Source organism: Protopterus annectens, chromosome 11.part0 (genome assembly GCF_019279795.1).
Source record: "Protopterus annectens isolate FY-2018-M chromosome 11.part0, PAN1.0, whole genome shotgun sequence".
In the NCBI taxonomy this organism is placed as follows: Eukaryota; Metazoa; Chordata; order Ceratodontiformes; family Protopteridae; genus Protopterus; species Protopterus annectens.
The window spans coordinates 1,110,666,655-1,110,679,298 of record NC_056745.1 but is presented as its reverse complement, the minus strand read 5'-3'; the positions used below and the strand labels follow the sequence as shown (position 1 = coordinate 1,110,679,298).

At 34.4% G+C, this 12,644-nt stretch overlaps 1 protein-coding gene across 1 annotated transcript in view; it reads right to left on the bottom strand.

Annotated features, from left to right (window-relative positions):
* LOC122815716 (sodium- and chloride-dependent GABA transporter 2-like) overlaps positions 1 to 12,644 on the bottom strand; it is a 925,986-nt gene that overhangs the window by 393,006 nt on the left and 520,336 nt on the right. The window contains exon 7 of the mRNA XM_044088464.1: positions 6,684 to 6,818. Within this exon, the coding sequence (XP_043944399.1) occupies positions 6,684 to 6,818 (135 nt within the window). The remainder of the gene's footprint in view (positions 1 to 6,683; positions 6,819 to 12,644) is intronic.

Genomic DNA, 12,644 nt, shown 5'->3' with positions numbered 1-12,644 from the left:
CAGCAGGTTTTTGAATTATTTACCAAAGTAACGGCTGAGACTTGGCAGAAAATTTGATCTACTATCATATGAAATGCCATTATATAAATTACATGCCTAGGAAAAAGGCCCACGCTTCATATCTGAGGTTTAATACTAGCTAGATGGGGATTCCAGGAAAGATCATTATTAGCAAGACATCATATGAGTCATAGCTAGAGCCAGGCATATGTCAATGACTTTTTAAATGGTAGGAAAAAAGGATCTGTAAAGAAGAGTCTGCTTTTTTACATAGCATGCGGGTTTGTAACAGGCCATGTGATCATAAATAGCAAATGGGAAAGAATGAGACTGAAGAGTTAGACCAGGGGGATAAGTGTGGTTTTACCCTCTGAACTGGACATTTATATGAGAGGAGATGGATGTGACTCAAGAACTAAATATTTAGATAAAGGTAGTTTTGGACAATGTTTAAATAAGAGGAAAAAGAAAAGAAGAGGGAGTAGAATGTTTTGAATTATGGCTTGGTCTTGTGTGAGTTTGAACATCTGTAGTCTTAAGAATCAGATCCCGAGTATTTTAGGGTGGTAATGAAAGTGTTTGCAAGATACTCAGTTTACCACTTTTAGGGAAGTTGTACATTAGCTTTGGGAATTATAGTTTTTAATATTTTGGACTTGATTCAAGTTATGAACTTGCTATTTTTGAGTAAAAATTGTAAGCTTATGATTACTAGGGAAGTGGTAAGGGTGTTGGTCTTACAGATTAGACCCAATTGTTTGTGTATGGCTAAAATTACACTAAACTGTTTTTTCTATAGACTCTACACGAGAAGGTTACCATATCTGCAGATACCTTCTTTTGTGGTAACTTAAACTGTGCTATTTTTGCATGTCAGCATGTGAAAGGGATACTGTGTGATATCCTTGAACAAGCTGGAATAGTGGACTTAGGGGGTATAAAGTGCAAATAACTGATAATAGTCTTAGAACACTGAATTTTGCTGGATGGAGGGGTGCATACCTCTCAACCTGGAAACATCAAAAAACTGGACAAAGGCTCATGAAAAATAGGTACAAATCTGTATTCTGATTAACATAAAATTTGCATATATAATTGTATAACCCCACCCACTCCAATGGAATTGTGGGGTATCAACTTTTAAAAGCAAACTGAAGAACAGACATCCAAAATATGATCATGAAACACAAAATAAGCAGAATGATAGTATTTAATTAATACTAATATTTGAACTTGTGCAAAACTTAAATACAATTTTCTTTTATAAAAATAAAGTTAACTGTGGCTGCGCTTCAGCCTTCTTCATTAAATAACACAAAATATAAACCAGAACAAGAATGTTTTATTTATATTAACATCTGAACTTGTATAAAACTAAAATATAATTCTTTTATATAAAAATAAAATTAACTTTTACTAATCTACTACTACACATATATAACAATCAAACAAATTATTTCTAACAAGTACTACACTGACCAGTATAACATTTAAATAAATAAAAATTAAATAAGGTCTGTCTTCTAAACTGGTATAAAACACACCATTCAACTTCTTAGCACAAGCAGGCTGGACAAAGCCAAAAATAATCTGGGTACAAAGGCCCAAAAATAGGCAAAACTTTTAAATACTGCCTGTATAAACTTAGAACGTTGCTAGAATGAACGATTTTGTGTTAGCATGCATTTTCTGAAGGATATGAACTCAAACTTAAATGTCTGTCATTATTTAGTGAACTCAGTCTTCAATGATTTGCCAGAAAACCACAAGTTTTGAGCAAAAGACCAAAAATATGAGGCAAAAATCTGGACAGTTGAGAGCTATGCTTCAATAATTTCTTCGAATATGCACAAGCACCAAAATGAAGCATTTCCCCCAAGGATCCATTCCCTTCAGTAGTTTCAAGTATGCACAAGCACCAAAATTAAACATTTCCCCCGCCATCCATTCCCTTCAGTAGATTCCAATATGCACAAGCACCAAAATTAAATTTTTCACCCAGATACCCACTAATCCCTTCAGCAGTATCTCTCCAAGTATGTACAAGCATTAGGGGCCTTGCTCACAAGCAGCTTACAAGAGGAAACTGAAGGACAGTTGAAATCTATCTTCAGTAGTTTGTTCAAATATGCACAAGCACCAAAAATACACATTTCCCCAAGTGATCCCTTCAGTACTATGTCCAAGTATGCACAACCAGCAAAATTAAACATTTCCCCCAGTGATCCACTCCCTTCAGTAGTTTCAAGTATGCACAAGCACCAGAATGAAACATTTCCCCCTGTGATCCATTCCATTCAGTAGTTTCAAGTATGCACTAGCATCAGAATTAAACATTTCCCCCAGACCCACATTAATCCCTTCAGCAGTATCTCTCCAAGTATGTACAAGCAGTAGGGGCTTTGCTCACAATCAGCTTACAAGAGGTAACTGAAGGAATCAAACCTAGTACTATAGATGGAGATTATTTACATCAGCAGCTTTAAATCTCTTTACCAATTTATAATGCAAAACTATGGCATAAGATTTCCAAACATTTACTGTGATGAATTTATGACAAGCCATAGAGATGCATTTTTGCTCAAAGTTCATATCACTAGTGAGTGTGCGAATGCAATTGTATTCAGTGCTGCTTCATCAGACTATCAGGAGATGCAAACTTCAGTTTTAATAATATTTTAAAACAAAAACGTGGCTGCACTGTATCTCCTTCCAGCATTTTTATTTTGTACTCGACAGTTTTTTTTTTCATTAAAGAAATTAACACCACACTGGGGAACAACAAATCACTTTACAGAAGTGCCATTTACAACCTCAGTTGCCCTTTAACCTTTTAAGAGATCCGTTTCAGACATATTCTTCCTAAGAAATAGACTGACAACATCAGGAAGTAGATTTATATCATTCTTACCCTCGGTCAGTCTACTAGTACCACTTAATCATGAGTTCAAGCAAGTTAAACAAGACTCAAATCCACTTACTATATAGTGACTGGACGTTTGTGTGATGCTGAGGTACTGTTCTAATATTCTGCCAAAAAAAAATTCAGAAGATCACAGAAAAGTCTGGCCACTACATGGTTTAGCATTAGGAAAACATCTAAAGTGTGAGATAAGTGGCCAGAATGCAGTATGCATTCAGATGTGAAAATGTAAGCATTGAGGCCAGTGGAGTTAAATGCAAATATTTTTTTGCCGACAGTTACTTGCTGTTAAGTGGTTCAGTACCAGAGAAGTACAAATTCCTAAGTATTCCTTCTTCTATCACAATCTTGTAATGGGCTAACAGTAGGGCATTCCACTGTTGTGCAGCAGTTTTAGTTTCCTGTACTAGGTCAGGTGAGTAGGGGATGCACACTGTTCTTGCTAAGAACACAACACCTGTTTAAAAATAAATAAAGGACAAGTAGGAATCAAGTGCCCTTTTTTTCAGTATGGGGGCAAGTTAGCATACTGCATGATTCTTTCTCAGATCTCCTGTACCCGCAGCACAGAATCTCAACATCTAGAACTTAGTGAACAGTGGTCTCGAAGTACGGAACAAAAGGACAGCGGGTAGATCAGGTGTAGTTTTGACCAGTAGTTGCTGCCTTCATTTGGAATCAGAATGGATCCCCCCACCCCCACAAATTTGTTTTCTAAAACCGCTGCCAAGAAAAATAAAACAACAGCTAAAACAAAACACCCGTGATTCAAGTGCTCCTCCAGCTAAACATCTTGTGCATGTTTACTGATTTTTCCCCATTTTTAAATGAATACATATACTGTACTACACAACTGTACAACACAGTCACACACCTGACCTGACCTAGCTAGCCTAGAAGTAGCATTGTTATTTTCTTTTTTTTTTACTTTTACCTGGAGGTGCTGGGGAAAGAAGTTATTGATGATAAATTCTCTTCTTACAATTTCTTCTCTGCAGAAGACAAGACTGGTCCGATGACTGCTGCAGCTGCACTAGCACAATAACGAGCAGTCAGCTATCTGGCTTGCCTTGCTCAGTTACTGTTACATTACTTTAATTAATTTAAAACAAAAAAGTACAGTGTCAGCTGCTCTCAGTTGTCCAATCCTCCTGGTCACACTGTTGTTCATTGACTGTCTCTCTCTGATGCTGCTGCATTGCAAGTTCAACCTTGTTGCAGTATGGAAAAATAAACACACAAACTGACAGTACAGTACACACCACTCAAGCCGTAGCAAAAATTTGCAAAAAAATAAAATAAAAATGAGGAATTTGGGAATTAAAGGGGCCACTCGGGAATTTGTGGCACTCCATTATTTTCACCTCAAACCCGATAAATACCAAGGAATTCGGTATGGTTGAGAGGTATGGGGGTGAGCTAGCTATCAATGGATTTTCTGACCGTAATGTATCACATTTGGATGTTGCTGTTGGCTAAAGGATGGTAGAGAAAGAGTTACTGTTATTATTATTATTATTATTATTATTATTATTAGTTGTTTTTTTCCATTTGAATTAGTTCCACTAGATTTGTAGCCTGTTTTAAGGGGAGACCTGAGGTGGTATATATGCAAATGTGGGTAATTTGGCTAGGACATCAGCAAAATTCCATACTCATCTTGGGGGGAGTGTCTGAAGTCATAACAGTCAGAGTAATGAGAGGCATTTATTTTGAAAAGAGCAGAGGTGAAATGGAAAGGACTGAGACACCAAGGAAACTGGAGCTGTGCAATTATGGTATAGGACAATTGTCAGATTATGCCTTATTAAAATGTGATGCAGTTACTGCATCACTGAGGTCTCTAACAGAGACCCTATGGAGTGGTCTAATAGATTGTATGGTCAGTGAAATCTCGATGGAAATTTTGTGTGGCAAAAATGTCTTACATGAAATATATGCAGATGCCTGCTTCAGAGCATAATGATTGCTCTGTTTCATGATAAGATGGATATAAAACAACCAAAGACAGCAGAACATAAAATACAGACAAGTAGAGTGTGTTATTTTATGCTGAATTTGGCCATAACATACAAAGTTGGAGTGGAGAAATGGATGATACTTTGGAATAGAGCATGTTTCAGGTACAATGAGTAGGAGAGTTAACCTCCAGTTAGGTGCCCTTTTGGATACAGATTGTTCAGTAAAAAAGTGTAAGAAATCAGGAATACAATGCATTTTGGGAATGAACCAGTTTGGCTTTTCATTTAAATAAATTTATGTAGCAAATAACATTACTAATTCTTTAGAAGCTAGAAAAAGTTTTCATGAGATGGAGCAACATCCCACAGCTAAAATGAAAATGAGGTGGGACAGATGTTTTTCCATTGATAATGGAGAACACTGGACCATGCCAGTGTTTTTGCATAGCTCTCAATGTTTTGTCAGTTGCATACCATTCTGATCTTTCCTGATGATAGGAATTACTGCCTATGGAATCTTCTTGAGTCCATTTTTTTGTAAATTCAGTTAATGCTCAATAATATACAGAAACCATGCATTCTCATTAAGAAACCAATTGATGTATCTATTGTAAACCCATAAATTCCCCATTACTTGTATAAATTATATCTGTGGTCAATAGCCACAGAGATATCCCAGCTTCCAAACCATAACTCTCAACTTCTTTGTTAAAAAATGAGACAAAGCCTAACATAATAAGTGAATAATGGCCCAAAATCAGTTACAGTTTTTTAAACTGTTACTCATAAGTAACATAAAAAAGTTAATGGATCAAAAAGTATTTTTCCGAGCAATAAGAAGTATGAAACTCTCAATACTGGGCATTATTGACTGACTATAATCTCCAATGATTCAGCAGGAAAAAATGAGTATTTTATGAGAGTCACGTTAAGACATAATGAAGGGAAAGGGATATCTAAGAAGTAGCAGCAAACTAACATATCTAGGTGGCATAACCTCTTTCTTCAGAATCATAGACATATATAGAAATAATCATCAAGATCACTATTAGTACAATTAACCTGAGGAGCTGACACAGTAAAAGAATAATTTTCAGAAGTGAGAGAAGTGTATAATTATAATTAATGTCATTATTTATTAAGTGTAGCCCACTTTTTTCTTCCTAAATCACCAGTTTTAGGATGGATTACAAAGTATAGAGCAAAACTGAGACAAAATGGATGGCGCAGTGTTGCAGCAGTAGCGTTGTCACCTCACAGCAATAGGTTCTCCAGTTCGATTCTTGGCTGGGGTGCTTTCTGTGTGGAGTCTGCATGTCCTCCCTGCATTCATGTGGGTTTCCTCTGGTTTCCTCCCACGTTACAAAGATATGCATACTGAACCTTTCTCCCCGGGCCTCCCCTGAAAATTGGCTTTGTTCCAAGTCGGACTTTCCTGGTTAACAAATGTTAAATAAAATAAAATCAAAGACAGTTGTGAGGTATGCTTATTGATAATGGGAAACTCTTTAATTTTTCTTTTATCAGCTTTGGCAGTAGAACATTTTGAGGTGATAATTCGGAATAATGGACCTTGGTTAACCACATCACTCACTATTCTGAATATGCACTTATGCAAAGTTCAATTGACTTTTCTCCTGTCGTTTGGAAGTGATGAAATTGACAAGTGTGAAACAAGAAAAGAACTGTCAAAATTGTTTCACATCTGAACAAATGTGGCACTTGTATTTACATGCAACACTGCTGATATTTCATATGACAAATTCATATAATAATCAGTTGGTTATCTTTCCTCTTACCTTGGGGTCTGCCAGCCTGGTTACATCAGGGTAGAGATAAAACTTAATTCCCTGCAAAGCCCCTGGGAGAGAAACTCCTCGAATAAGGAGAATTAGAAGCATTACATATGGGAATGTTGCAGTGAAGTAGACAACCTGAAATAAAACATACATGTGTGAATGGGGAATATAAAATTGAGTAAAATAATGCACGTTCTTCACGCAATAGCTATTCAGTACACAGTTAATAAAGGAAGTCTCAGGGAGGTATGATTCAAATCAAGGTAATAAGCCAGAGTATGAGACCTACGATAATAATAAAGTGACAGAAATACTCTTACAGAAAGAAACAAATTGTGTTAAAAATAGGATGCCTTTACATTTGCGACGTTCACAAATTAAATTTAAAAATAATAAGAGAGGATGCATTTTATAAAGCAGAATACAGTTTATTCCATTAAAATAAAGAACGTTATGATACACACTCTTTTTCCAGTCTGATTTAAAAAAAATTCACCAGAATATGCTATCAATTTGAACATCACTAGGATAATATATTTAATTTGAAAGCAGCATGGCCTCTACAGGGATTAATTTAGTGATTAAAAAAGAAATTGTCAAAAGTCCTATGTATGTGTGCATCTATGTATGTATGTATGTGTGTGTGTGTGTGTGTGTGTGTGTGTGTGTGTGTGTGTGTGTGTGTGTGTGTGTGTGTGTATTCACAAGCATGCGTCTCTATATGAGTGTCCCACATGAATGTATATATTTATGTGTGCATGTTTTGTGTGTGCGTGTGTGTGTGTGTGTGTGTGTGTGTGTGTGTGTGTGTGTGTGTGTGTGTGTGTGTGTGTGTGTGTGTGTGTGTGCATGGGATATTTTATTTCTGTGTTGTGGATATAGTATGTGTGTGTGTGATTGCATGAGTGTGTGTGTGTGTGTGTGTGTGTATGACAGTAAAAGAGAGAGACAGAATGCATGTATGCACATGCTTGTGTGCACACGCACATCTGTATACAGATGGGTGTTACATTTGTAACCAGTTTGACTTAATTTCCTTCATATCTACTATTTGCACACTATGTTAATAATAAGAGAAAATATTTACGTGTGAAACATGCATATTGAATAGGGCCAAGAGGTCAACCTCACTTACCCATGATTTGCATCTTAATGGGTTTCTCTAGCACCCATTTTCATCCCAATTTGATATACCTTTCCCATCTACACAATAAAATCTGCTAATTCAGCTCTGTGTTTCTCACCATACTATATGATACACACATCAACAGTCTTGTCTTAATCCAAAGCCATTTCAAAACTCCCTACATCTTCAACATACCTTGTTCAAATGCATCTCTTAGTATTTGTAAGGGGTTTGCTATACCCCTTTATTCTACACATATGCTTACTGCTTAGAGCTATGTCAGTTAATAAGCCAGTTTGTTTTTGTCACCGTCATTACAAACTTAAGTCATTAATTAATGCACATATTGCTCTCAGTTCTGCAATAATTCCAAATTCTCTTCAAAGTACAAGAAAACTGTATTACACCTATCTTCCAGTCTTCAGCATCACCAGTAACCTGAATTAATTCATCTTCCACAAAAGACCATATATTACATAATTAGAATGATAGTACATTTTCCCCTGGCACCTTCCCTCTATCTGCTTGTCTTACAACTGCAATTCTATTTGTTGTTCAGAACACTCTGCAGTCTACTCTCATGGTCCTTAATTTCTCTGCATGTTTATTAACCCTGATCTCATTAATTCAACAAATTTGCAGTAAACTTGAAAGCGCATACAGTATAATTTTCCCTCTCATTATTAACGTCTTATCCATCTTTTACTATTCTATTCTCTTTCTTTTTTTCTATTCTCATTACATTTTTGAAAAAGACACAGACTTCCTTATACAACCACATTGAGTATAAATTTTAATTTTGATGATGCCAGCACATTCCTACAGTGTTCTCAGAGCTTATTTCTACATATCACATCCCCATACTTCCATTTTTATACCATTTTCTTCTTGTTTTCCCGATAAAACTGTGATCTTTTCTTCTATTTAACACGTCCATCATATTGCTTCATATAATTGTGATAGCACATTTTAACAACAGTTTTAAACCCTTCTCAGAATCTTTCACCATTCATATTTTTCATAAATTTTAACAAAGAGTTGTACCCCTACTTACAACCCTTAGAGCTATCCATATTCTGTGATATAGCAAATTATTCATTTTTATTGTCACAACCACACTGTTTGTTTGCAAAAATATGACCAGTAATGATCCTCATTGAACTTTATTATTAAATAAAGTTTCATCTTTGCTCAAAAAGTCATTCAATAATTTGTATATAAATCAACTCTTCAGATCCCTTTCTTAATGCTCTGTTCAAATGCCCTGCCAATATCGTAGGTTATCCTGCTCATAAAGAAGATTTATTTCCTTATACAGCTGTTAAGTTTTTTTTTGACATGTAGGCATATGACTCGGTCATAGTCCCCATCATACTTTTATTACATCTACACAATATTTCTCCTTTTTATTCTTTAGAGCAGTTAAAGTTTAGATGCACTGCTGTAAAAAAACACTTGTAAAGTACAGTGCTTTTATGATTTTTTACATATGTGGTAGTTTTTAATTGCAACATTTGGCTTTCACTTTGCTTTTAAAAGTTGGGTTTCAATATTTTGCAATTATTACCTGATTAAGGAATGTCTGCTCTTTCATTACATTTTTATATGTTTAAGCTTCATCATGTCTGCCAACTATTGGTCCTTTAAATTCCAGTTAAAATTTTAACTGGCCCAAGGTTTACCTCCTTTCACCTTATTTTTTACTCTTTCTTTAGTACTATAGTTTTTTAGAACTAAGACATGAGAATTGAAGGGGTTCAAGTTCAACAACTCTTATATATATATATATATATATATATATATATATATATATATATATATATATATATATATATATTTCTTTGCCAATGATGCTGTTCCTTATTTTCAAGATTCTAACAAAGCTATTCAAAAACTATTAAAATAATCAATGAATAAAGTAACGTTTCCAGGTATAAACTTAGAAATAATCTATACCATTCTTGTGTTTTAGTCAAGAATTATGAGACAGTCCTTACTTGCTTTCAATTTAAGTATTTTGTTACATAAACATACATATTTAGATGCGATTATCATCTTTGATTCTGCCTTAATCAGGTATCAGTTTAGTTCAAACTACTATAACAAACGCGTTTTAGTCTTCTAGCTAGAGCTTCCATTTTTTAAATGAATGCGTTTCTTAGGATTTTTTTCTATTTTTGTGATAGCTTCATTCCTTGTATTCCTTTAGAGTGTTTAGATCTGTTGGCGATGTTTCTATATTAAACTTATCTGAAACAATGAACATCCTAGGAATGGTTTAACTGACATTACAGATTCAAAATCCAAAGGTAGTCTCAAAATGCCAGTGGAGTTTTGTTTTATACCTCATCCAGAATGGTTAAACTACCTAGTCTCGAATCATTTGAATATTTCTTCTGTTAATACTTCACTTTGGGTTAACTTAACTAGCGAGTTAATTTGCCAAATTTGTATGTCTCACTAAACAAATCCTTCCCTGGACAAACCTTCAAGAAAATCTGTAAAGTTTTCTCCATTTTAAAATTCTTGATTCTAGACATTCAAAATTGTAATAAGTTGATTAAGAAGTTAAATCTGTTTAATTAATTCATACTATTTCAAATCTTATTAGAAAACTTAGACATACAAATTGGTTATAAACTTTTGTGATTCAAGATATCCGTCTATATCATATTGTAGAGAATGGAAAAGTATTACTGATCATTATTTTAAGGGAATGTTGGAATTTTCCCAGAAGTTAACAAGCACAATTCATTTTGATTTACATTATATTATCTGAGTTCTTGTTTCTTTTAATAGTGAAAAAAATAAAGTACTATAAAGTAAAGTAAAGCAATTATCTTTTGTATATAATTTGATTTTCATTCATTGTATTATATTGAATTTCATGTACCTAACTGTTGGCCTCATAATTAAAAGAGGGCAGTATAAATTTGGACTGGTCAGAAATATGCTAAAATGTATATGAGTTCTTATATTCAAAACTTACTCACCAAAACCTTATGACTATGTATAATGCCTGCCTAATTCCTTGCATACTAGTTGCTTTGGAAACATTCATCATCAGAGTGTTCAGTCTGCAATAAAGACATAATGGCAGACTTGTTGCGCATTTTCTGGTTTTGTAATGCTATTAAGCCAGTGTGGGATTTTATATTTACTAATATGTTTTTTTTTTCCTTTTGCTAGCAGAAGGCATGACTATAAATGGTTTAACTGTTTACTTGGCATTCCAATTTTATATAATTCTTTAGACAAAGCTATCTTCTAAGATTTGTTCAGCATAAACCAATTACTTTGTTACAAGGAACTGACTGAAGAGAGATGAAATTTCTATTAAGCTGTAGCATGGGTTTATTATAGGTTCATAGATTAGTACTAGGCTATCAGCCCTTGTGGACCATTTTAAGCCTAGCCAATTAACCCTTGGGAAAATCAAACCCTGCACCTTGTGCCTGTAAGGTAAACACCTTAACCATTATGCCAACCTCCTGCACCTTAGTAAAACACAACTTTATTCTTGAAAATGATGTCACAATTTTTTATGACACTGTTGATGTTGTAAAAAAACGGTTCTACCTGACATAATCAAATCCCCAAAACACCGACAACGCAATCACCGAAACCACATAATTGACAGTGCAAAAACACGAAAGCCCACATGCCCGACAACTAAATAACCGACGGTACACAAACACGAAACCTCATACACTGCACACACCACAATCACAACAATCAACAAACAAAACACATTCCCTGTCCAAAAACCACACACACAACACAAGCACACCAAAATCCCTACAAACCCACACTAAACCTCACATACACAACTATCTACAACCCTTCTATTTAACACGTCCATCATATTGCTTCATATAATTGTGATAGCACATTTTAACAACAGTTTTAAACCCTTCTCAGAATCTTTCACCATTCATATTTTTCATAAATTTTAACAAAGAGTTGTACCCCTACTTACAACCCTTAGAGCTATCCATATTCTGTGATATAGCAAATTATTCATTTTTATTGTCACAACCACACTGTTTGTTTGCAAAAATATGACCAGTAATGATCCTCATTGAACTTTATTATTAAATAAAGTTTCATCTTTGTTCAAAAAGTCATTCAATAATTTGTATATAAATCAACTCTTCAGATCCCTTTCTTAATGCTCTGTTCAAATGCCCTGCCAATATCGTAGGTTATCCTGCTCACAAAGAAGATTTATTTCCTTATACAGCTGTTAAGTTTTTTTTTGACATGTAGGCATATGACTCGGTCATAGTCCCCATCATACTTTTATTACATCTACACAATATTTCTCCTTTCTATTCTTTAGAGCAGTTAAAGTTTAGATGCACTGCTGTAAAAAAACACTTGTAAATTACAGTGCTTTTATGATTTTTTACATATGTGGTAGTTTTTAATTGCAACATTTGGCTTTCACTTTGCTTTTAAAAGTTGGGTTTCAATATTTTGCAATTATTACCTGATTAAGGAATGTCTGCTCTTTCATTACATTTTTATATGTTTAAGCTTCATCATGTCTGCCAACTATTGGTCCTTTAAATTCCAATTAAAATTTTAACTGGCCCAAGGTTTACCTCCTTTCACCTTATTTTTTACTCTCTCTTTAGTACTATAGTTTTTTAGAACTAAGACATGAGAATTAAAGGGGTTCAAGTTCAACAACTCTTATATATATATATATATATTTCTTTGCCAATGATGCTGTTCCTTATTTTCAAGATTCTAACAAAGCTATTCAAAAACTATTAAAATAATCAATGAATAAAGTAACGTTTCCAGGTATAAACTTAGAAATAATCTAT